This window comes from Pogona vitticeps, chromosome 1 (assembly GCF_051106095.1).
Source record: "Pogona vitticeps strain Pit_001003342236 chromosome 1, PviZW2.1, whole genome shotgun sequence".
Classification (NCBI taxonomy): Eukaryota; Metazoa; Chordata; class Lepidosauria; order Squamata; family Agamidae; genus Pogona; species Pogona vitticeps.
In genome coordinates, this window is record NC_135783.1 from 344,366,769 (window position 1) to 344,393,535 (window position 26,767).

Below are 26,767 nucleotides of genomic sequence, written 5' to 3' on the forward strand. Positions count from 1 at the left end.
TAAAAGGGGTTTGGCCAAATGTTAGGAGAAGGTGGCAATCCCATAACTATGGAGGACATTGCCACAGTTTTTTTGGCCAAGGAGAATCTAGATTCTCCCTCTGAACCAAAAGAGTCAGGCTTGCTTGTGGAAAACCAAAATGAATACTGCCCAGTATCTAAAACGTGCAAATAACATATTTAAACTTAATGAAGAAACACATCTGCATATGGGAACTAATTAAGATGGAAATATTTATTATCACAGGAGTTTAAAAAATAATCTTTTTAACCACAAATCTGCTTTTTCACAGTGCAGAAGGCCCTTACTCTCTTCAAGATTCTTATTTTTACATACAAAGAAGAATTTACACACAATTTGATTACATTCTTTCTACCTACTTACTTTCTGCCAAGGATGGAAACTATTTAGCTCAAAAACTGCTACTATGATTTGTATCTCACAGCAAAATGTATGCATAAAATGCATTTCAATTGCCAAGGTATGCACTGAGCCAACAAAATGACCCAGATATTGCACTAGCTGTGGGATCTGGCTTGGTCATAAAGAATAGTGTAGAAGGCAGAGATTCAGTATTAGAAGAGAAGAAATGAAAACAATAAATGAAAAACTCCTCGCCTTATACCATATATCGCTACTTTTGAATTTCAACAAATAAGGTTTTGTTTTTAAAAATTTTGACTGAAACTTGGTAGATTCCCTTTTAAAAAGCCATGTGGGAAGGATGAAAGGAAATGGGTAGTAAAGCAGAACTGGTGCACACGTGCAGGCAGTAGGATCTATCGCATATAACCAACACTCTTCACTTATTCAACCATTTCTTGTGTCTGCAGCTGAGGCATGCAGTGATGCTGGTTGTTCCGCAGGTAGCAAAGACTTTTAAAAAATATCTCCAAATACACTGCCATGGAGTAGCTGTGACTCTAGACTGAACTTTCCACCACAGCCGACACTTGCCCACTGTCATGTTATTGCTTTTCCACTGGACGAGCCAGTGGAAAAGGAGAAATGATTACTCCAGCAAATCAAGTGTGGTTCAAGGAGCAGAAGTATTCCATGATAGAAGGAGAAGAGGATGTGTGATGTGTAATATCCTTCCTTCCATGCTAGCATGAACAGAGGACCCATATCTAGAGAACATTTATTCTGTTCAGTATAAGCCACTGCTAATCCTTGTCTTCTATTACCACTTGCCTGCCACCTGGGTGGTGCTAGCACTCATGATGGAAACTCAGCTTCAGCTGGCACCATACTGCAACAAATCTTTGATTTTCCAAAAATACAATGTCACAAAAGATCAAACGCAGTATGGTTGCACCAAGCACGTCATATAGCACTGCATTATGGGTAAATAAAATGCCAGCTACCCATCCATTGGAACTCAGCAGTTACATAGCTCTAACAGGAAGCATGGGTGACGAAATCTGCCAGAACTGGAGAGGATTTACTGCTGAAAATATTTCCATTGCAGCAAAACATTCAGAATAAAGACGCACTTGCTGCGCTTCCATTGAGAAGAAGTACATACCTCAATTGACTTTCACAGAAAGCTTGCTGCAAATCTTGTCAGTGTTCCTGGATTTGGGAGTATTGCAAGATGTTTAGCTGAACTGGTAATTTGCTTTTACTATTCAGGAATTCCCAGTCCTCAGTGAGACACTGCTAGGTTTTTGATGGAGAGGGGAGGACAGGAATTAAGATAGGTACATATCGCAGTTACAGATTACAGAAAGGAACATATTTCTATCCGATCAATTCTCCCATCCTGTTTTCTACACCTAGTGCCTTCTTGTCCAAAATGCAACTTATCCCATCTCTTTCATACAGACACACTTCTCCCTTCTGCTATACCAAATTTTTGGCAGCACTGCATTAGGAGGAAAGACTGGAAGCCCCCACTCGGCTTCCCAATAGGAAGCCTGCCAGCACTCCTGGGTAGGTTATTGGAAGTGAGGTGGGCCTGACCAGTAGCGGCGCTTTTACCCCCCACCTATCAACAGTACTGCATAAGGAACCCAGAAGGAGGCAGACAAGATAGGACGGGATTCCATCCAAGAGGCCCTGCAGGGATGACTGCTCATCAAAAGCTGCCTGTACAATTGATAGTGCAATCTCTGCAAGCCTCTTAAACCTTTGATAATGGGGCAGTTGCTCAGTCTGCCCAATTCCAACTCTGTTTATTTACCCTACATGGGAGGAGAGAGTAAAAACAATGATGAAAGAGATTCTATCCATTGTATCTTCAAAAAGGCATAGACCATACTGAATTGAAAAGGAGTTGTGCCAGATGAGAGCTGTGCTCTTAGACTAGTCCCAGAAAGTGAACACAAAGCTGACACCACATCTCGTACATGTTACACTTAAAATATTCTTGTATCTCAAAAGTTGGTGTGTCGTTTGGACCTATGCATTTCCAAACAAATACAGGGATGTGCAAAAAAGTTCCATTTAAGCAATATATTGCACATAAAGTTTAAAATTATTGTAAAGATACAATGTTTTTGAGATTTAAAATAGTTCTACCTGTACAGTAAATACTAATTTTTAAAACCCATTTTACCCAAAATTGATGCACATAATACTGACAATGCTTTAAAATTGGACAATATACATATAAATTACATTTGTAAATGTGTACAATTAAATACCATAAAATTTCACAAATCAGCCACATTGCTGACAATTTTCTTGCTTATACCACCAGAAATACCATCCAAGAAAACAAAGAGATTTGCAGTGTTAGACAAAGCACTGGAAAATGTTAAAGCATTTCTGCTTTTAGAGGTAGTGCCACCCACATCCAACCAGAAATTCATCTCCAAACTTGGACAGAGCAATGTAGTAAAAGGTAAAAAGACTATAAAATTTACAAAAATAAATAAGTTTCAAATGCTTTAGAAAATTGAGAGGATTTTGTTGCCAAGTATCTTGTAGTTCTTTCAACAAAAGGGAAGAGATCTGTAGGCCATTAAATATTTTCAAAATATATCTCTGTTTACTGAGGCCACAAATCCAAATATGCAACTCCAGTGAATCCCAAATGAGAATTTGGTTGAATATTAAAAATAGAATCTTTAGACTTCATAAGATGTCCCCCCCTTATGAAAATTGCTGCTATGCAAATTCTTCAGACAGATTAAAAATTGCACATTTTTAAAAGTGAGAATTGTGGGAATAAGGAACATGTGCAAGAGACACATTCTGCACATATACCCTAGAAGGATTTTTTTTAAAAAAGATTGCACAATTGATTCAATAAATACTATATTTTACATGACAGCATGCCACTTTTTTGGTTTATATTTCAGTTTTGGAGGCTTTGAGAGAACCACTCAATTAAGTCTCTAGCTGCCGTTTTGCCAGAATACTTTGCAGCTTACTTGCCTGCTTCTCTCTCTCTGTGGTTTGATCTTCCAACCAGTGTCACGTGGCAGCACAGAACAAAGTATCTTTGGATTTTTTAAAAGTATCAGGACCCTACAAGAATTTCCATGATGTGGTCCAAATCACTGACATCACTTCTACAGACTGGCATATTGTTTGCTGAGGAAGAATTGCAGGAGGGGAATGTTTTCAAGATCTCATCTGTGGCTGCCACAGTCAATGCTCTTGGGGGAATGAGTGAGGGGCAGTCAAAGTCTGAATCATACATGGAAGTGTCAATATCTTCAAAGATGTCATCAATAGCCAAATCTTTCAAGTAACTAGTTGAGTTTGAAATTTCAAAGGAGCCAAATGCACATTCCACTCCTTTCAAGTCTTGTCTGTCATCTTCTAACCTAAGACATGGTGTTTCTGTAGTCTTGATCTGATCATCAACAGATCCAGCAAGGTAGGTAGGTGGACTCACATCCTCCATGAAGTCCAGGTCTTTCAGAATAGAAGAAATGGCTGATGACATGTCATTGTCAGAAACCATCACCAAATTATTTTCAATCGGACCTTCCACAGACCGTAGCTCAGCATTGGGTTCCTGCTGATTCATAGCGGGGAGGAAATGTGAAGGCATTCCAAAGAAATCCATTCCCAGGCAACTAGAAGGGCCAATGCTGAAGCCACTACACATATTAATGACCTGCTGGCTAGTTTCCTGCCTCATTTCCTCTTGAATTTGTCGGACTGTGTTGGCAATAAGGACTGAGCGGTGCAAGTTTGGTTCCACCAACATTTTGTATGTCTGAAGTTTGGCGAGGCACACGTTAAGCACCAGCTGCCTCTTGAGGGGATATGGCAGGTTTCGACTAGAATCAAAGGCACTTGACACACCAGCCATGGTCTCTTCATAATCACTCAGTTTGCGTTTCAGTCCCCTCCCCAACATGAACCTGGAACAGAAACAACAACACAATGACACAACTGATCATTTCTACAACATGGTCAATGATACAATTGAAACAACATTTCTCCACTTATCAATAATCCCTATAATTTTTTGCTAGCGCTCCTGCGGGGTTCCTGCAGCACCCAGACGTAAATGGGCAGTAACATCAATTTGGCTGTGCAGGACTGATGCAGCACTGTGTGCACACACAACTTAGAAGGAACATTGTTGCGTTTCTATCCATTTTTTCTTCCAGCAAAGAACAGAATGTGACGATAATTCAGATCTGCTTCATTTCAACCAGTGTCAGATTAGAATTTATCATTGTATTTGGGATTATGATCCAACCTGTTTAAAACAACAGTAGTAGAGGCCCAGCAGAAGGGCATAATGCAAAGAAAGAAGGGCTGAACTAAATCCAAGAGGGTGCCGTCATGGTTAACGAGCAGAGTTAGAGAGGCTTTAAAGGGCAAGGAGGGGTCCTTCCATAAATGGAAATCCTTCCCAAATGAGGAAAATAAAAAGGAACACAAACTCTGGCAAAAGAAATGGAAGAATATGGAAGGCAAATAAAGACTTTGAGGAACATATGGCCAGCAATATAGAGGGGTATAGTAAAAGCTTCTTTAAATATGTTAGAGGTAGGAAACCTGCCAGAGAAGCGGCTGGCCCTCTGGATGGTGAGGGAGGTAAAGGGGAGGTAAATGGGAACTTGGAGATTGCAGAGAAATTAAATGAGTTCTTCGCATCTGTCTTTACAACAGAAGACCTTCGGCAGATTCTGCTGCCTGAACAGCCCTTCCTGACTAATAGATTGAATAAAATACAGGTTAAAAGATAGGATGTTCTAGACCTAATTGATAAAATGAAGATAAATAAGTCACCAGGCCCAGATGGCATACACCAAGGGTTATTAAGGAACTGAGGAATGAAGTTGCTGATCTCTTAACTAAAATATAAAACTGGTCCCTTAAAACTGTCACAGTCCAGAGGACTGGAGGATAGCACCTCACACCAATCTTTAAAAAGGGACACCCCCCCTTGGGAAACTACAAGCCCGTTATCCTAACTTCTGTTCCAGGGAAGGTGGTCGGAAGCCTCATACAAGATAAAATCTTAAAACACATAGGGGTAGGCCTCCTTCAGTCTCGAGGAACTAGGGTAACGTGCTCTGAATAGAGGTCTTGGAACATCATCTAGTGTGGCTGAGGAGGCCAATTCAAGAGTGACAATCCCTTCCACACGGAAGACAAATACAATTTGTCCCATCCAGCTCACACAATACTAGAACCAGGGGGCAGCCACTCCAATTGAGCGTTGGGAGAGTGAGAACAGACAAAAGAAAAGATTTCTTTACCAAGCATGTTGTTAGTCTGTGGAACCTCTTGCCACAGGATGTGATGATGGCATCTGGCCTAGATGCCTTTAAAAGGGGATTGGACAGATTTCTGGAGGAAAAGCCCATCACAGGTTACAAGCCATGATGAGGATGTACAATCTCCAGGCTTAGAAGGAAGATACCTCAAAATGCCAGATGCAGGGGAGGGGTATCAGGAGACAGGTCTCTTGTCTTGTGTGTTCCCAGAGGCATCTGGTGGGGCCACTGTGAGGTAGCTGAACTAGATGGGCCCCTGGCCTGATCCAGCAGGGCTCTTTTTATGTTCTGATGTTAACGCGCGCGCGCGCGCGTGTGTGTGTCCCATGACCAGAAGAGTAAGACTGCATATTCAATTATTTTATTTTTATTTATTTAAAATATTTCAGTGCTGCCTTTCCCCCCAAAAGGACCCAAGGTGGCTTACATTACAAAAACAGTATTTAAATCAGTAAGTATACATATATTTTAAAAAAATTAAATAATACTATATTAAAATGGTAACTAAGATCAATACTGTATTAAAACACATTTAAAAGAGAGCACAAGTCCATTTAAAACCCCTCTCAGACCATGTCTTTGCCTGCCTGCAGAAGGGCAGCAAAATCAATGCAACAAGTTTAATTTTCATAATGTATACAGACTGCACAATGCGGATTAACAACCTAGCAGCATAATTTGATGATTTTAGTGCTGACACCAGAAAAAAATATTCTTTCTCACCGACAAGGGCCGGAATCCAGTTGCTAGTTCCAATCGGAGTAGAAGTTGAATCAATAGCTGGATTGTAAGTTAACAACTGCACTGATTCAATAGCCTTTCTCTTGTTGGGACTAGCAACTGGCTTTCAGCCAAGATATAAAACATTCACATTACAATTTCAATATTCACATCCTGCCATTTGAACTGAAACTGGTTTATGTGCTGAAGGGGAGCTGGGCTCTCCAATGAATTCTTTTGATGTTGACCATACAGATGCCCTCCCTTCTCTTCTCCGCACAACTTACAAACTTTGGACTTTAAGTCTTGGCACACACAGAAAGCAGCTCTCAGAGAGACGATTACAGACTTCCTACTACATTCTGGTTACACAGCTCTGTTTTAAATGTAACAGCTTCCACATGGAGAGAAATGGCATTAAAATATCTTTCACAGCTGCAAAATTTTTGGTCAAAATCTCAGCCTATGAGGTGCTTTGGAGAGCAGGCTTTTAGCAGGACTCTTAGTACATAAAAGGAAATCCCTACAAAGGAAGAAATTTGTACGGAAGAGACAAAGGAATGATCCTGCCAAAGTTTATTAAGCGAAGGAAGGAAAAAGAAATGAAGCCCTTGCAGCAGCCGTCTTCCAACCTGGTACCCTCTAGATGTGTTAGTCTATAACCTCAATACTGTTCAATTAAAAGGGTAGCTGGAGGTGATGGGAGATGTTACCCATCATACCCTGGAAGGCACACTGGGTTAGGGAAGGCTGGTCTACAGCAATGGCTCTTGGAAGTCTGCTGTTTAGCGAAGTGCATGCATCACTGCTCCTTCAACAACTGCTGCTGCAGAAACTTTACACTGCCTTGTTTCAGAAGACATCTGGGGATCATCTGGATGATCTGTTGTTTAAAAAAAAGTGGTCTTTTGTGTGGTCTGCTGGTATGCTTCCAGTCTAGGCCAATGGTGTTGGTAATGACATTTAGAGTCCCAGGTAAGGTAAAAGTTCCCCTTGACATTTAGTCAGTCATGTCCTATAAGGCATGGTGCTCATCTGTATGGTCAAAATTCCCATAGTGGTACCTATTTATCTACTTGCATTTGCATGCTTTAGAACTGCTAGGTTGGCAGGAGCTGGGACAAGCGACGGGAGCATGGATTCGATCTCACGACTGCTGGTCTTCTTACCTTGCAGCACAGAAGCTTCTGCAGTTTAACCCACAGCACCACCATGTCCCCCAAATAGCTTTGTTATGGATTGTCAGGTCACTTCCAACTTATGGCAATCAGAGTAACAGGAGAGCAGGGGAATGATATGCCACTAGGTATAGAGCAGTGGTTCTTAACCTTTGTTACTCGGATGCTTTTGAACTGCAACTCCCAGAAACCCGTCAGGACAGCTGGTGGTGAAGGCTTCTGGGAGTTGCAGTCCAAAACTCCTGAGTAACCCAAGGTTAAGAACCAGTGGTATAGAGTGGTATAGAGTACTAAAGAGTACTCTATACCTAGAAAACCTTGGAACAGATTGCCCAACTCAAAATTGACAACAGCACAGAATTATTATTTAAAGTGACCTCATGAACAACCCCAACTGTGTTGTGCAAACCCAAGACCGTGAGTTGCTTTATTTAATCAATCACTCTCACACACATTCAATCTTCCTCTTTTTGTACTGCCTTCAACCTTCCCCACTATCATGGTCTTTTCCAGTGAGTCTTCTCATGATATCTCGTATATCCACAATCTGATAGCCTCAGTTTGGTCAGCAAAATAGCTAAACTTCTAAATAGCTTGGGACTGTGATTCTTGAAAAAGCTGCAGCCCCAGTTGTGGAATACCCCCATTGGTTAGTCTGAAGGGAATCAATAGACTCATTGCAATGTCACATTAAACCCAAATCTTTGCCCAAGGTTTTGGAACCCAGTGATAATGGCTTAGATCTGATTTCTGGGGTTCTGTATTTCTATGTATTGCATATACTTACTGTCTTTGTTTAGTGCCCTAACATTAGGTTACAGGATTAGCCCACGATATATACATGTTCTTAAAATTTACAGTTTTTCTCTGCTGACATGTCTAACTCTATTCAGTAATTTAGGAAATCTGTATTGTTGCAGAGACTGCTAAAATCAGTAAAGGCTTCATTTCCTGGATGGTGAATTATACAACTCAGTACATAATGGATAACGTCTACATAGTTTTTTGTAACATGAAGCAAAAGTTGTGCCCATTTGCACTAGGGCAACAATAGGATTTTCTCCCATGAGTTTATCTCTTCAAGAATCTCTAGAACAAACCAACTATAAGACAATACAGTATTAATACTGCAAGTAACTGAATTTACACAAATTCTGTTTGGCAAAAAGGAAAGAGGCATTGCTTCAGTTCAGCACCTTTTAATGTTATTTCCCTGGAATTAAAATCTATCAATGACAGAATGAGGGTCTCACTTGGATGTGACAAGTTACCAGCATTAACCTTAAAGGGATAAAATCCCTCCACCTAGCAATCTTACACCCCCTCCCTCAGACTAGAGTGAGATAACTCACATGCAAAATTTACTGCATTAATCTGGGGGACAACTATGATTATGGTTGTTGTAGGTTTTTCAGGCTGTTTGGCCATGTTCTGAAGAGACTTCAGTACACAGCCAAACAGCATGAAAAACCTGTAACAACCATCGGATCCCGGCCATGAAAGCCTTCGAGTAAACTGTGGATTATCCTTCCAGCTTGTTTATGCAAGCTATGTAGATGCTACTTTGCTTTATTTTGCAGTTGCTACACAACTTAATGTTTCAGGCCATTTGTCTTTTGATTTTAATTTTTAAAAGTTCATTGGAATCTGGGTTTAACAGCAATCTAACTGAAACAGCTTAATTATCCATGGAGTAATGGCTTATATGACTGATTATTTCATTTACAGTATATGCTGATACAAGAGATATATGGAGAAGCAGACCAACGTTTGCCCACTAGAGCTTGGGAATTCAGCCGGCAGTGTTTCTCTTCTCAGGAGCCCCTTCACTGCACAAGATAACTAACAACCTGTTGCAAAATTTAAGAAAAGAGATATGGAGCAAGTAGCCAACCTTGCAGAGTTGTGGTCTGAAAGCAATCCTATATGCACATCATGTTTTTGTATTGTGCAAAGCAAGCACTACGTATATATACGTATACTTATTGTATTATCTTTTAATGTTGTTAGCCGCCTAGAGCGGTCCTGACACGACCAGACAGGCGGGATATAAATGAAATAAATAAATAAATATGTAGATAATAATGTCAGATCAGTGCCCAGTTCCCTCAAATCAATACATGGACTCAAACTTTCCATATTTGGGATAGGAAAGGAGGGAAAGTGCAATGTGATCAAGCCAACGCAAGAAACAAGAATGAACAGGAATAATATATATTCCAGAGACTTAAGAAATTTGTGCATTGCAGATCTGCCTTTTGCAGGCAATTGTTCAGAACTTCTTCAGATGCTTCAGCACAAATATGCAGCAGGATTAGAGATGCATATACTAAGAGGAAGACTGTAGGCAGATCTTCAAGCAAGCAGACCCTGCACGTTACAGAGGGCCTCCCAATTTCTCATCCCAATCCTCGGTACAGCCAGCAGCTGCTCTGCAGACTGCAGCAGCTGCCAGCTCCAAACTACAGATTGGGGCAGGCAAAGCTTCTAAGCAAAGAAAGAACATCTGCTATTGCTGCTCCTTCCAAGCACCCCTCATTTTCAAATGCTCATGTACAGAGTCTAAAGCTGTTGCTCAGTGTATTCCACAGATCCTTTCCTCTACCCAGGGTATGCAAAAATATGCAAAAATTAACTGATAGATTACTCAAAGAAACTAAATTGTTGTATCCAGCTGAGAAGGGAGGCAGAACACACACACACACCCTTAACTCGCTAACTTTCCAACTCTCAACAATCTCTGAGGGAGCCCACATGTGGCACTGATTTAGTGAGTTACTTCCCAGCCTTTCCAAAGAAACACTGCATAAAGTGCCAAGCACAAACACACACATACACAAAACAAACCAGAACAAAAAAAAAAAAAAACCCACCTCAAACAAAACATGCTGACAATGAATCCCAACCATCCAGAACACAATGGTCCATTTTTGCAGCAGGAACATTAAAAGAAGTAGAACTGGAGGCCATGATATATGTTGACAAGGAGGCCTGTCTATACACTGCAAAGACTAAGCTACAGAGACAAGGGGAGACTCAACATCCTAATGTGTGAGCCACAAGGGGCCCACAACAACTTCACAATTATTACAGTAATGCTCTCTTCCCCAACCTGGAAACCTTCAACAGCTTTCGACTACAACTCCTACCAAACCTAGCTTCTGGCTGAAGTGATGGGAGATAGTGGAAGTTATCACTCAACACACTGTGTTGAAGGAACACCTCATAATGTTTTCTCAAGAGGTTCTCTGTCACTTTGCAGCTAAAGCTTCTGCTGTGCATATGAACAGAGCCCAGCTAATACAACCACCAGTGGAGTATCAGGAAGCTCTCCAAATTGAACAAAGCACTAACAATAAAGCCATCTTTCCTCAATCCAAAGTGGTAGGAGTGCAATGCCTAAGCCACCATCCTGTAGAGAGCGACCAGGCTTAACAACTGAATCACTGCAGAGAAGCAGCTGCCTCTGTAGCATAAGTATGAAGAAAGGCTCAAGTTGAGAACTCCTGCAAAAAACAAATCAAATAATAATAATAATGAAAAATAGTGAAGCAAAATCCTTTCACTGCTTTTATTCAGGCTTTTCTCTTTTTTCAGTTTTTTTTCCAGCAAGAAGCAATATTGCGTAGAAAACTATTTTTTTGATCTGTCTCCTAAGCAAATCTAGGAATAATTAGAGGTTGAAAGTGGTCATTTTGCCTCTTGGCGATCAGAACTTCAGCACAGAATTATTTTTAAAATCAATATCTGGCACTTAAGATTCCTTTTTTTGAGAATGCTAATGGAGAGAGAGAGAGAGAGAGAGAGAGAGAGAGAGAAGGGTGCCAGTTGCCCCTGGCTCTGTTCAAAGTCAGTTCCCAACCTGAAACGTACATTTTTCTGAACCTTAGATATAAGTTAGAATCATTCTTTGGTATCGCAGGGAGGCCTAGAGTTCTTCCTTGTTTTTACAACATGCAACAAACGGCCCATGAATGATTAAATTCATTCTAAAAAAATCCAACAACTTCTAATTTAAAGTATGCAGAACTTACTACATTGGTAATACAGTATTGGCAAACTTCTATAAACCACACAATGCCAACATGCCAAGAGATCAGTTCCAAGAACTTCTGTATTAGGCCAAGATTTTGACAAACAGCCTTTGTGAGTATGAAAAGCCAGTTCAGATTATTTGAAAATATTACTTTTCCAAAGTATTTACAAGCAGTTCTGTCACAGCAGGCTCAGACTGTCTAAAGTCTTAATTTCAGATTCTGTAGTACCCACCACTTTTAATGAAACTGAAGGTCAAGTGCTATTTTTTTTTCCACAGTCCAAAGAATCAGTTTCACAGAAACAATATTAACCAAGGCCTCTAAGCCCAGGCTGAATATTAATACAGCTTTTAGGGGACAACTGTGACGGTGACAAAAAAAAACCTTACACCTATCAAGGGCCCAAAGAATGGCTCGTGGTCTGAAACACTGAAGCAAAGGAGGAATGCAGGGCCGGACTCAAGAAAGCAGCCCAGTGCTACACACACTGGGTAAGGACAGGACAAAACATGCTTGATTAATAATTAAGTGTGAACTTACTTAATTTTGTTGTTATGTATCATCAAGTCACCTCTGACTTAGGCAACCCTATGAATGAGCGATCTCCAAAATATCCCGTCCACAACCGCCGTCAGCTTTGTAAACTCAAGCCTGTGGCTACTTTTAGGGAGCCAGTCCACCTTCTATTTGGTCTTCCTCTTTTCCTGCTGCCTTCAGCTTTTCCCAGCATTATTGTTTTTTTTCCTGCAGAATCCTATCTTCTCATGATGTGCCCAAAATAGGAAGCCTCAGTTTCAACATTTTTGTCTTCAGAGATAGTTCAGGCTTGTCTTGTCCTCACATGCAAGGATGAGGAACAGCAAGATTACTTTCCTTGTCCCCTTGAAAGCGAGGTATTTGAGGTGATATCAACAGGAAAAGAGAATGAGAATTTTGTGCAAAAAAACCCCTACTCATTGCAAAACAGAATGTTAAAAGATTGCTAGGCTCCTTTGTAAAAACTAGTGAATACTTTTGTGCTTGCTACGTGTGTGTGCTTTGCTTTTCATATTAAAATGATTGTAGTCCTACGCAGGAACAGTGTGCAGAAATAACAAAGACAATAAGAAAATAGTGGAATCCCTCTAGAAATTCTTCATCAAGGTATCTTATCAAGAAAGCCAAAATTAACAAGAATGCTTTATATCCTTACTTGATTTGTACTTCAATTTGTAATTTTTCTATTGGAATTGCAATACACACACTGAAACCCTGTTACACTTCAGTATTTGTGCTCTTTGTGATACACTTCCCCCTATGCAAAAAAGAAGGGGAAAGAAAAGAAAAAGAGAAATGAAAGAATTTAGACACTAATATATATATTAGACAGGAGCTGAGCTGTGTTCGGGAGCACATTTTATTTGGTGTGGTATTTTTTTTTTTCTAGGCTGACCTTTGTTCTCCCTGACCATATAGTTTGAGGGGGCGGGGGTTTAGCTTTAAATGAGCGAGAGCAGTAGACATTTTATTTGGTGAGGTATTTTCCATCTGATCTAGTCCAAAGATAGACACCTTCTGTTGCAGTTCCAAAGGCATGGTTCAGCATGACAGCAAAAAAGATCTCAAACAGAGTTGGCGCTAGGACACAGCCCTGTTTTCCTCCGCTTTGGGTGTCATCAAAAACTACAGTGCCCTTCATTTTCTCATGAAAGGACCTGATGATGTTATGGAGTCGAGGTGGACATCCAATCTTGGTGTGGTATTTTTTCTAGGCTGACCTTTGTTTTCCCTGACCACATGGTCTGAGGGGACGGGATTTTAGCTTTAAATGAGTGCAAGCAGTAGCTCTAAGCGCTTTTCCTGAAGAGGAAGCTGAGGCAGGAGGTGAGCCGTGTTTAGGAAGACATTTTATTTGCATTGGTATTTTTTCTAGGATGACTTTTGTTCTCCCTGACCGCATGGTCTGAGAGGGTGGGGGTTTAGCTTTAAATTTACCAAATTAGAGCAAAAAATAGAATCCGCGAATTGCCTTTGTTCTTATATAATGGCTTCTGCCAGCCCACATTTAAAGTCAAAACCCCGTCCCCTCAGGCCATGTGGTCAGGGAGAACAAAAGTCAGCCTAGAAGAAAATATCTGACCAAATAAAATGTCCTCCCAAACACAGCTCACCTCCTGCCTCAACTTCCTCTTCAGGAAAGGTAGTTATAGTCCATGCATAAATTTACTAATGATTTTTCTATTTGAGCAACAGATCTCTGCAGAAGGCCTAAGGAGTCTTGTTTTGTTAATTAAGATTTAGAGCCCTGAAAAGTAAAGTTTTTACTAAGTTTACCCATTAATCTCTGTGGGTTGGTTTTTTGTTTTTGTTTTGTTTTTTGCTGTATTAGCTTTTGGTGGGAAATTAAGATGTCTAATGTTAACACCTGACACCAAGAGAAAGAAAAAGTAACAATTTCAACTCTTCATTCTACTTTTCTAGAACTTTAAAAGCTAATAAAGAAAGGAAAAGAACGAACAAAAGATAGAAAGCCAAAATTTAGTTCCAAGCTGGAACTCCAGATCAGAAACTACTTTGTAACAAAAATTTCTAATCTAACTATATGACACAGGAGTATACAGAAGTCATTAGACACTGTTTTTAGCCTCAGTCTTTCTCCAAACAATAACACGCTGATTGAAATCCAGTTCTGTAAAGTTACACCACACAAGGCTGATTATACCATCTGTTCTGCCCTTTTATCACTTATTAAAAGTTTCTGATTTGGTCCCCATTCCCAGGCTCCCTTTAGTGCTATAGAAGCACTAGAAGGGGGACATCAGGAGGAATGTTTTTAATACCAGACAACTGATCAACAGTGGCAGTGATTTTCAGACAATAAAGACTCCACACCACCATCCTGAGGTTCCCAAAGGTTGCCCTAGTACTAAACTGATTCCTAGGAAGACTTGGAACTTGATGGGGGGCAGAGTTAGAAAATTATAATTAGTGATAAATGGCCATGGCTCATGCCATCATCAGCCTTGCATGGTGTAACTTTATCCAAATCAATTTCAGCAATTGTTGTTATATAAGAAAATATATATCATAGATCTGGCTACTTCTCCATTTAATTACCAGATTTATTCAGGTACAATAAAAAATGGCTGAAATCCTCTTGCGTAGCTACGCAAAAGGAATAACATCTGGGGTGACACGCCCCAAACTAAGAAATCTCCATAAACATTATCTCCTGCATGCTGAGACACATGACTTAGTGTGCAACCGCTAATATTTATGGAAATGTTTTAGCCTGAGTCGATTCACCTCTGTTTACATTAAGATGTCATCCATATCTCATGTCATGAATTCTGTTAGCAGTTAAAAATAATATACCCAGCATACACAAGATCTATTTTTTCCATAATTTGCAAAGTAGCAAAGGCAAGAACCCTTTCCCCTGCAGATATTTCAAAAATAATAAAGTAAAAAAAGCAGGAACACAAATCATCATTCCCTGTTCCCCCAAATAACAGACCATATCAAATTGAGATAGGAAAAAAAAGACTTACCAAGGACAAAGCCCCACTGAAGACATTAGGACTTACTTCCATATACTACATAATTCTGTGTTATAATTTATTTAACTGGTAACAACAACAATAACAACAAGCTAGTAAGCATTCCTTTTTAACCTGAAGGGAGTTATTGAGGTGGTCTACTACTATTTTAAATTCTAATGTGTATGCAGTTCTCATTCTTGAAAGTACTCAATACCAACTCAGATATATATTATATAGCATGGATTGGTAATAACTAGTCTAATTGGATTGAACATTTTCTCTTATAAACTTAAGGCTGCTTAATAGTTATTTCAACCAATTAAAGCTCTAGTGAATCAGAAGGGCCAATTTTAATCAATCAGCTTAACTTAAAGAGAAATGTTGACTTGTTGCTGAATTATCTAGAAATGTTGCTGCATTTGATTATGAAATGCTGCTGTAAGCAACTTTGAGTATAATTTTGCCATGGAAAAACAATATATAAACTGATGAGCTCCCCCAAACCCAGTCAATCTCCACAGTGCGGTGCCCTAATCACTCAGCCACAACAGAGAGAAAAGCAACACCCCACAGCACATTTTTCTTCATTTCTATTCTCAGTCTACACACTAAGTCACAGCTACTAAAAGAAACAGGTCTATGATGGGATGGTGAAAGTGTCCTTCAACCCACCAGCTGTTCTGAGCTACAAATCTCATAATTGCTGACCACTGGCCATGCTGGCTAGGACTTCTGGGAATTGATGTCCAAAACATCTGTACTGCCAAAGATTCTCCATTCCTTTTTTTAAACACAGAAGATTCCAAGATAAAATGCAAGATACAGAAGGAGCAGTGCAAGGACCAACCAGCCCTTCTGGACAATATTCCTTCACCACAGAGTCCAGGGAATCTGAAAAAGCAAGGAGTGGAGCAGCCATTGCATACACCAATAGAGCTGCATCTTGAGGCCAAATCAAGTCTGGGAGAAAGAGATCTTTATTTGGAGTCATTAGGAACAAAAAACAAAACAACCTCTATGACATGTGCGAAAGCCATAGTCTTTACTGAACAACAGCTGAGCTGGATGAGATCCTGAAAATAAAATATGTTCGTGTTGTCAACCAGATTCCTAAGAAGAATAACTGGCCACTAACAGCAGCTGGACAGTCCATTGGTATGATAACAGAATCTTTATGTTATCCTACTTGGAAAAAGCAGATGAAGGGTGGGCAAGAATGATCCTCCAGCTGTTGCTGAACTGCAATGATCAACTAACCTCTCTGACTAATGGTGAAGGAAAAGTGGAATTTGCAGGACAGCAATATCTGGAAAGTCACAGTTCCTCATCCCTGGAGCAGCTTGATAAACCAATGACATAAAGTATCCAAGCATATGAGTCACTGTTCCAGACCACAGAGTGGGCCTCCCATGTGCTCTGTAAAGAATGGGGGATGGGATGGATCCTGTGGATAGAAAATGCAGGAGGAGAAAGCAAAAAGTAATAGCCAGCAAATGAAGAACAGACTCACTGAGCTTAGAGACAGGGTATCTATTTAAGTAAGGTGCGATAAGAACTAGTGGAAGAATGTACCCGTGCTCATGCCTCAGCCTTACCCCCATTAGAGAGATGAAGACTGCAGCACCAGAAAGTATACATACCCTTTCCTCACAGACACTTGTATCTGAACCGTGTGCCTGTCCAGTGATGTATCATTCTGTTCCATTCATGTGGACTGTGATCCTGCAAGGAGAAAGTATACACATGTTTTTGGACAGCACGACAATAATTGCAATACCTGGCCTCTGTTAGCTGAAGTCTACTTTTTTTGGGGGGGGGGGTAAGGTCTTCCCCTCTCTGTGGAGAACAATTTTCCCGACTGTTTGGGGCAAGCAGTTAGTACAGGGAGTGGGGGAAGAAACACAAGACAGTTGCAACACTCACACTACATCACATACCATTCCCCTACCCCATCTTACCTGAGCAGGGAACTCTGTCCTGTCCAGATACACCTGGTTGATAGTAGAGGTTGCTGCGAGGTGTTCAAACTCTAATATCTGGAAGATGATATCTGGAAGAATTACAAGATACCTGTGAGATACCTGGAAGAATTATAAGTAATGTTACCTATGAGTTTATATTCATGTGCCTATTATGGAGACAAGCAATTTTATGGTAACTGATTTGGCATTTTTGAACCCCAGCCTACTATCTCCCTCAATGCTATCTGCAACCATACCATTTTGCCATCGTATACTGCAAGCAGAGGAAACACACAACCAGGCATTCTACAGAATAACTGGTGTAGTCTGCTAGTATATCTGGCATGGGACCAAGCACCTTATATGTTATCAGTGTCACAGAGTGGTCATTAAATCCTATGGCCTCTTAGGAAGTGCAACTCGAATATTAAAGTATTGTGCCCTAAAGAAATCAAATGTTTCTTGATTAGTTGTTCGGTTCCATCAGCAAGATGTCCAAGCCAATATTACAATATGAAACAGGGTATTTGTATGTATGAATGAATAAATGGTTTAGCTACATGTTGAAATGATGCAGTACATTATGTTATGTATATATACTCTCTCTTGTTCACAATGCACTGAGTCACAGTAAGTTCTTAATGTCAGCACAGTTCAAGACTTGCTTCTCTTTTTGCATTCTTCCCAGTCCCAGTGCCTCTCTTCCGATTTCTGCTAGTTATATGTCATCTGATATTTTGTTTGCTTAGCTAATTAAGTCTCTTCACTTCAAAGTGAACATTCAGAAGAGAACTTTTACATCTTGTCTATGCCATCAGAGCTGGAATGAGACAAGACAGTTTTAAAAGAAATTATGGAAAGTATGAAAATCTAGTAATTAAACTTTGTTCTCTTAATGTATTAGTTTACAGTCACAGTAAAAGTATTTTTTTCCACACTCCCACATTTGCAAGGACAGCCTTTCTTTCTCACCTTCTCTGACTCTGCATGAATTAAAGGCAAGATAAAAAGTATTGTTCTGGAACCAGTGGAAGGAGAAGTTATTACTAAGGAAAGAGCAGCAAGTTAAATATCTACTTCTGTCGCAACATATGAGCAAACATTCAGTCTGCAAAGATGAAGTCCCTACAATATAACCAACTGATCCCAAGAAAATACATGTTAAGATGTTGATTAAAGTCTTACCTTTAAAAATAAAAGGAATAAGTTGACGCCTAAATTTTCCAGATGTGCTGTGAGAATGGTTCATCCAAAGCACAGCTCTGATAAACAGCCAAGGTAATCCTCTTCAATCAAATGACACAACTTTGGAGAAGAATCAGATAAATATTTGATTACATTATGTTGTTTTATAAGAGATTATTGGATCAGATCATGATTAGCTGGAACACTGATTATATTTCTTTTGTTTGTTTGTAGGGCTCTGCAAATAGCTGTTCAAGCACTCTTATCCACCTATTGTCTTGCCCCCTTCTCTCCTCCAGCAATCTAACCAACCGTTTTGTCTGTTTCTCTCAAGAGAAGTCAGTGTAGACTTCTGTTTTGGCCTCAGTTATACTGGAGATAAAGCTATCTACAGCTGTCATGGCATTATGTTGCCCTTTATACATCAAAGGACTATGGCTGTTACACTTGTTTTGAATATTTTCCTAACCATAAGAAACTACTGGTCCTGCATGCAACCTTGGTAGCCATAGACTGTGACATGCTGTGAGCATTGCACATAGTTTTAGAATTCATCTAGGGAAGTGGCCCTAGTTAACAGTAGCAAGCATCAAAGCCATTGGCCAGAATCCAACTGAATATTTATGCCAGCATGAATGCAAGGCCATAACTTGGAGCAGGGAATAAGTGCTAAGTAATGAGTCCCTGGTTGAATTTTCACACAACTAGGAATTCAATCAAATACTTTTTAATTAGTAGCTATTTGCCTCTTTGAATTATGTCATCCCACTTACACTGATGTAAAATATTCAATTGGTTTTGGGCTATTTAATATTAGGGCTTTTGTCTTCTAAGACTAAACAGTTCAAAGTGCCACCCTTTTTAGCTAATAGTCATTTCTCTTCCTAATGGTCACAGCCATTAGAAACAGAAGTTTAACTTAAATGTCAGGTTTTAGATTTCTCAAGAACTTTTCATCAGACTGAATGGCATCCAAAATAGGTGTGGGAGAGAAATATTAACATATTCATAACTATGAGATCCTCAAAATATGTTCAGTGCCCCTCTATACTATCCTATTCACTCCTTTTTTGTTTTAAGCAGTAGCCAGCTTGAAGAATTCTAAATATAAAAGCTTGCTTGCAAATTTGTAACAACTCAGAAGCAAAGCGCGCTTCATATATACTGCCCTATAGAGCTTAAAGCACTCTCTCTGAGGCTTACAATTTATGTAATTACAGTATGAGTCTTGACTGCAGTACTGCAATTTAACCACTACGCCACAAAGCTCCTCAGGATCGCTTAGTTAGCCTTAATGATGTTATTAATCTATAGTGCTTTTGGATCTGATCTTCCCAAACTAGATAGAGTAGATGTTTTGCTGATAGGTGCATACCTCATTTTCCAGAAAATCATAAAGGCATAGTTAATGCCTATATGTCAGTCTGCACATATAAATGGCTGTGGACTGATAACTGCTCAGGCTCCAGTACTTTCTTCCATAAAATACTGGACTACTTTGCCTTTGGGCAAATGGAGAAAGGCTTTCTTTTACACAGATCTGCACCACTTTAAAAACAGCATGAAAGCTTTCTCTACAGCAGACCCCAAAATTCTGCATAATATTACTATGAGATTTTCTGGTTTTATTATTCTTCACTCTAAGTGATCCTTAAGTATTGCTTTATTGGGTATAACTTCTAGAAATAAAACAAATACCTGACATATAAATGTCAGGGTCCTTATGAACAGAAATTACTGATCATGTCTACTACTAGCAATCCGGTGAGAGACATAAATGATTAACATCAGATCAAAGTATAGCTCTTTTGGAAACTCAGGAAGCCATGAGACACACAGTACAGATACAAAGCACTTTAGTGTGAGCTGCAATTAACGTATTCTTTTAAAGAGAGCATTAATGCACTTAAGTGTTCATAAATTCTGAAATAAGGTACCAGAGCAGAAAGATTCTCCTCCCTTTGCATTTTATTTCCTGTAAGTGTGAGACACAAGGGAACCAGCCTCCATATAGAGCTGCAAAAAAGAAACCCGACAGAACTTCCTGGAAGCTGCTGCCTGCACCTTCCAGAGTAACAAGATGGGAGACTGCAATCACATTTTTGCTCTCTGGACAGTGAAAAGTGACTCTCCTTCTTCTCTCCATCAAGCTGCTATTTATAACAAAATAATCTTGTCCCAATTTTTCTCAAGGAGCCAACCAACGTCTTTTTCTTGCACTCATTCTCTTTCCATCCGAAGATACCTCGAGATTCCATCCAAAGATCCTGGCTGTGAAAGCCTTCATGAATACATACCTCGATTTCTCATCTACTCCAACCTTCCCTGTTACACAACTTCACTAGACTTTTTTCATACCTCATCTCCTAAATGGGAATCACATCCATTCAAAACTGACACAGCCCGCTTCTTCCCAAATCTTTCACTTAGCTACAACTCAGTACCTAATGAAACTCAAGCACATCTGAACACATGAAGACAATAATTTTAAATGTTATCAAAAAAGCCTTCAAGCAGATGGTGAGCAATCACGATCAGCAACTGGGCCACTTCTCAACCCTTCCTTGAATTATCTGACAAATGCATCCTATTTGCACCATGCAATGGCATTCCTGATCTTCTTTTCCAAAGCATTTCCTTGCAAGCAGCCTCTTGAGACCTTTGACCCCACAAGTAGTCACTTTTTCCTCAGTCTTGGTATTATATTCTAATACACACCTAATTCTAGGCTAGCCTGCTCTTTTCCATATCCCATCAGGCACTTCTTACCACTGGATACCTTTTGATACTGACATACATTCAGTCAGTTTTCTTATGTCTAGACTGCAAGTAAAGCTCCTTCCAAAGGCACTTCATTTACAAAGAAGAGAGGGAGAAGGGTCACCATCTCATCACCTCCATCAGGCTTTGCCTCTGCTCAGCTGTTATTCAGCAGCCATTCCATGAGAATGAGGAACCTTGTAACATTTAAAATGTGTATCTGAATCTTCTTGTTTCCCTTTCCCTTCCTCATCAACATTTCACTGAGAATAAAATGAGGGAAGGGGTGATCTTGTCTTTTTTATTGATATGCAAGTGATTTTGATAGCTTTTCTAGCCATAGAGTGGGATACAAAAAATAATATGCACCCTAACTTCTAACCTTAGGTTAAATTAATTCCAAATCTTTTTTCTAACCATCCAGTTTCTATTTTGCACCAAGTCCTCTTACCCCCATACATACATGACTAATTTCTTTTAACAAGTTCCACTCAGACTTGATCCTTCTCATTCCCATCTTAATTGCTATTTCTTGTATTTGCCCCTGTGCAGCTCAGTCCCTACACATCCTCCTCAAATACAAGTATTACTGAGACCCAACAAACAGTGTTGACCTCCTTGTCTATATTCAATTTCTACATATGTCTTCCCTGAAAGAAGGCTGGGTCAACTTCTCCTTAGCTTGGTTTCCATAAACAAACTGCACCTCTTCCCTAATGCTTCTATGATCAAGCCTGCAAAACTAAAAATAAAAAGATGATTAGATGTCAGAGTACCAAGATAATCAGGTATTTTGGTTTGTTTCCAGTTGGGTAACTCATCTCCCAAGGAGGGTTTCGTTTATACCTCTTTCCAGTAATCCTTTTAAAATCTGACTAGCTTTATACAAGGTTAACTTTCATAATTCATACTTACTTTCCCCTTTACATCATCCATTATAGCCCACCCACAGCCATAGTATAGTACTCACCTGTAAATCCCCCTAATACTAATCATAACCAGATCTACTCTCTCCCCACAATACACCCCCACTTACTACAGAAGTGGACAAAGCGTGGTGCATGGGTCACATGGAGTCCCCACCCAAATCTTGACACTTCCACAATGTTGTTATTCACAGAAAGTCTCCCTGCACCTTCTGGCACAAGAGAGCAATTTCACTACCACCCATTTCATCCTGTGAATTCCATGAAAGCAACCACAACCCATTTGAAGCTCTCCTCCCAAACTTTTATAACATGCATTAATTCATTTGATGGAATTCCCTCCAAGGAACTCTGGATACTATATGTGACTCCCCCCCTCCCCTGCCTTCTCATAACAACCCTCTGAAGCAACCTAGGTAGAGAGATAGCAAGTAGCCAAACGCATCTACTGAATGTTATGGCTGAATGGAGGTTTGAACCTGGGTCCTACTCTGACATTCTAACCACTGCATCATACTAAAAGTATTTTGTCTTTTTAGAAAGAAGCAAACTTGCAAGTGCAAAGTATGAGAGCTTAGCCTAGATACCTTAAATGGCTCCTTCTTCCATGCAAAATTTTTCATACCATTTTCCCATAAGGAAGAGATGGATAAAGATGATAAGGATCCTGCTCCTTGTCCCATTCAGGAACTTCAGAACCTCCAGCACTACAGATGTTGCCAGATACAAATTCTCATCATCCCCAGCTGGCCAGTAATAAAAGAGAGCAGGAAACGCAGTTCTTCATGTGAAGGGTGACATGCTCCCTACCCATGTTCTAACCAAGTTACCTGCTACTCTTTGTTCAGATATTCAGTTCTGCCTAACAAACCAACCAACCCCACATCATGCAACACTATCCTCCCTCAAACCATCACTTTGTCTTTATTCAGTTACTTACTATTCTAAATCGAAACGTCTCCTCCCCAGTTTCTTACAAGCCCTTAATCCTTATCCAAAATCTTATTCAGCAATAATATCCAAAACTATAACCCCAGACAACCTTGCTATTGTTAAAGAAGACCCCAATATTTCCTTAGCAAGCTTTTTTCTACCATCAAACACTTATCCTGGTTCCATCTACTGTGTTTCCCCAAAATAAGACAGGGTCTTATTTTATGCTCCAAAAAACGCAATAGGGCTTATTTTCAGGAGATATTCTATTTTTTTCCATGTACAACAATCTACATTTCTTCAAATACAGTCATGCTATCTTCTGGTTGCTGCACAAGGGTGGAGGGCGGGGTTTCACTTAACTAGCGCTTATTTTGGGGGTAGGGCTTATATTACGAGCATCCTGAAAAATCCTACTAGGACTTATTTTCAGGTTAGGTCTTAATTTCAGGGAAACAGGATATCCCCAGTTCTTTAGACATCTATTCTGTTGGCGTGTACACCTGCTTATCTGTACCGTATACTCCTCAATACATGTGTGTGTGTTCAGTCGTTTAGTCGTGTCCGACTCTTCGTGACCCCATGGACCAGAGCATGCCAGGCCCTCCTATCTTCCACCGCCTCCTGGAGTTGTGTCAAATTCATGTTGGTTGCTTCGATGACACTGTCCAACCATCTCATCCTCGGTCGTCCCCTTCTCCTCTTGCCTTCACACTTTCCCAACATCAAAGTCTTTTCCAAGGAGTCTTCTCTTCTCATGAGATGGCCAAAGTACTGGAGCCTCAGCTTCAATACATACTATAGAACAGTGGTTCTTAACCTTTTTGAAAGAAACGCCCCCTTGAGCCATTGAGGAAGTTATCATCGCCCCCCTCCCCACTGTGATGATATCTTGTTTGTTTGTTTGTTTGTTTGTTTAAGACACTTAAATCCAATGACCCCTGAAAACAAAATTTAATTCCAAGAAAATGAAATGCCCCCCAAAAAGTAACATTTAATGATTTAGTTGCAAGTGAATTTTAAGACGCAAAAAGAAATATAAAAAGGGCATAAAAACAAATGCAGAAACTAAAAATTTCAAGACAAAAAGTCTGAAACTAAATTAAAATTGGAGGAAATTATATATTCATGCACACTGTAAAAAGGCTGCAGCCATCTTCACAGGTTTGGCTTGCTCCAGCGCCCCCCTACTGCCCCCCTTCTGCTCCAGCGCCCCCACGCCACCCCTTTTCGTTCTACCGCCCCCCTGAAAAATGAAATCGCCCCCTGGGGGGCATTATCGCCCACGTTAAGAACCACTGCTATAGAAGATTTGATGTTACATTCCCCAAATGGTCTTCATGCTGCCTGTTACAGGGTGAACGTTACCTATCTATATTTATTAACTCTACTGTGGTGCTACTGACATGAACAAAGGAAGATAAGCCTTCTTATCACCCACTCTGTAACCAAAATCTGGTCACTTGTTAAGCACCACTCCTCAGTTATTACCAGGATAAATCTCCAAACGAGACATCTGTCCTACACATACTTTTACTCCCTAGCTTATCTTCACCCAGAAGACTCAGGCCTCACCAGCAACATCTCCTCATGCTCTGCACCCCCAAACCATTCTCTATAAGCCTTCTTATACGCCTTAATACCAACAACCTACGCCTGCATAAGTCAAAAAGCTCTCCTACCTCACCTGCATTTTCAAACATCTCCAATCCAACCCTCCTAATCACTCATCAAACCTTAAGATTACCTTCCCAACCAACCTCACCTTCCTTGTGTCCAAGATCCTGATCAACCCAACTCAGCTCTCAACATCTGGTCCTAAGTCTTGGCTTGCCTTACACAGACCCACAACCTCGAACCCCCAGCCAGCCCCTCAGACACTTGCCCACTTCCCACTCCTTCAGCCTTACACACACACACCCCATGGTGCTTTACCAGACCTGGAGCTACACGATCCCCTTTCTTAACTCACCCTATAGCTTTGTGGGTTCCTGCCTGTTTACAAACCCACCCCATAGCTACGGGGTGGGCGACACGTACCTGTATAGAAGTCCAGCCGACAGTCTGAAGGGCATCAATATCCTTTGTCGTCCACCCCACATTTTGGGGGGGGGAGAAATACCCGCGTGTTCAGTAGCCTGGTCCAGAGTTTGGACGTATATAATACGCGTGAAGTAACTCCCCCTTCTCCCCCAACGGAACTCTCAGCTCGACACCGACCTGCAACCCCAACCTCCTCACACACTCCCACCCCCCCAAAAACCCATTTCACTCGTGTTCCCTCAGCAGCTCAGCTCCCTCAGCCGCATCCCTTCAGCCCCCCCCACCTCCTCGTCTTGGTCCCTCCAGGCCCCAAATGTCTACCTATCCCCTGTCCCCCCTCGTCGGCCAGCTCACCTCAGCGAAGCCCCCTCACACACGCTGTAGGGACGAGCACACGCCCCACATCTCCCGGTCACCCCCTCGCCCGCCCGCCTGCCCGCTCTCCCTCCCTCCCTCCCTCCTTCCACCCCCGAGCGTTTCGAAACCGCTTCCCACCCACCCCCGCCCTCAACCCGCCGGCCAGTCAGAGAGACAGCCTCGCTCACCTGGCTCTGGCGGCCGACCGAAGGCGGAGGGGAGAAGGACCCCCGGCTCCCGCGGAGGGTCCGTCCCTCCCTCCGTCCTTCCTTCCTTCCTTCGCTCGCTCAATCTCTCGGCAGCGCTCCCTTCGTGGGCTCGCTAACCACCAAGCCGGCCAGCCAACCCGCCGGGCTCCCTCCGAGGGACTGGGACAGGCAACCGCTGGCGCACCGACAGAAGTAGGAGGGGAAAAGGCGGAGGCGGCGGCGGCAATACCCGCAAGCGAGCGCCACCCACCCGTCCAGCACCGCCGCTGCTGCTGCTGCTGCCGCCGGCGGCGGATCCCGGCGACGACAAGAACCGTTGCTGGCGCTGCTGCTGGTGGTGCTGCTACTGAAGCTGCCGCCACTCCTTCTCCCCCTCCCTCTCTCCCTCCCTCCCTCTCTGGGCACACGCAGCGGTTGCCACAGAACGGGGCGGGGCCACTCCTACGTGTAGGCTCCCCCCCTCCTGTTCCTGAACCATTACCGGGTGCTGCTCGCCATTGGCTGGCCGCGCCCCAGCCCGCCCAGCAACCGATTTCTGACTGGCTCTCCGCCTCGCGGGGCCCGCTTCGTCCCGTTGGCCAATAAGGGAGCAGCCTCGCGCCTGCGTGGGCGGAGCTCCCTTTTGGGCTGTGGTCCAATGAAAGGTTCGCCCGCCTCCGTCGTAGGCACCGTATACTTCTAGAGTTGGCACGGTAGCGCTTGCTCTCTTTAGCGGTCCGTTCCTCCCAAAAGGGGCGAAGGGATGCGCGCGAGGAAGGACTTCGTGATCGGTTTCGTTTCGTAGTCCAACCGGGTGGGAGGCTGGGTGCAGTTACTGGGTCGAACTACAGTGTTGGAGGTTTGAATTTAGGAGTAACGTGGAGTTTTGAGGAAATAGTTCAGAGATCCGAATGCAATGGGACTCGCCCACGCCGTATTAAGCACGACTGCATCCGGATCTGAGAAATGCCTTCTCGGAAGTAAGCTTCCAGTTCATTCACGGAAGTGCTTCCAAAGAACTGTAACTCAACTTCGTTTACAAGTTTGCTTCAACTTTTTTTTTAAAAAGCCTACGCACCCAGAACGTGGGATTCCGTGTTCACACGTTCATCGATTATTTCCTTTTAGTTGGTTTCAACGTAATTTAAAAAAGGGGGGGGGAGTATTGTGGCACCTTTGAGAATTTCAGATGATGTTTTAATCTAACTTCTTGTTACATAAATCTGTAAGTAAATCAGCAACTCCCCCACCCCCCCCAATCA

The 26,767-nt window shown here is 41.6% G+C and overlaps 1 protein-coding gene across 2 annotated transcripts; it reads right to left on the reverse strand.

Moving 5' to 3' along the window:
- Window positions 1-219: 219 nt before the first annotated feature.
- Window positions 220-25,644, reverse strand: LOC110090955 (SERTA domain-containing protein 2). Of its 2 annotated transcripts, XM_072986754.2 has the most exons (5): window positions 25,506-25,644; window positions 18,299-18,418; window positions 17,111-17,202; window positions 16,793-16,874; window positions 220-4,325 (listed from the first exon to the last, which is right to left on the reverse strand). In XM_072986754.2, exons 4-5 carry the CDS (start codon window positions 16,855-16,857, stop codon window positions 3,470-3,472), a joined length of 921 nt encoding a protein of 306 aa, XP_072842855.2. In that variant the 5' UTR covers window positions 16,858-16,874; window positions 17,111-17,202; window positions 18,299-18,418; window positions 25,506-25,644; the 3' UTR covers window positions 220-3,469. The 2 variants fall into 2 exon arrangements, with proteins under 2 accessions (XP_072842855.2, XP_020670513.2); XM_020814854.3 differs by lacking the exons at window positions 16,793-16,874; window positions 17,111-17,202; window positions 18,299-18,418; window positions 25,506-25,644 and adding an exon at window positions 12,172-12,335.
- Between the last annotated feature and the right edge of the window lie 1,123 nt (window positions 25,645-26,767).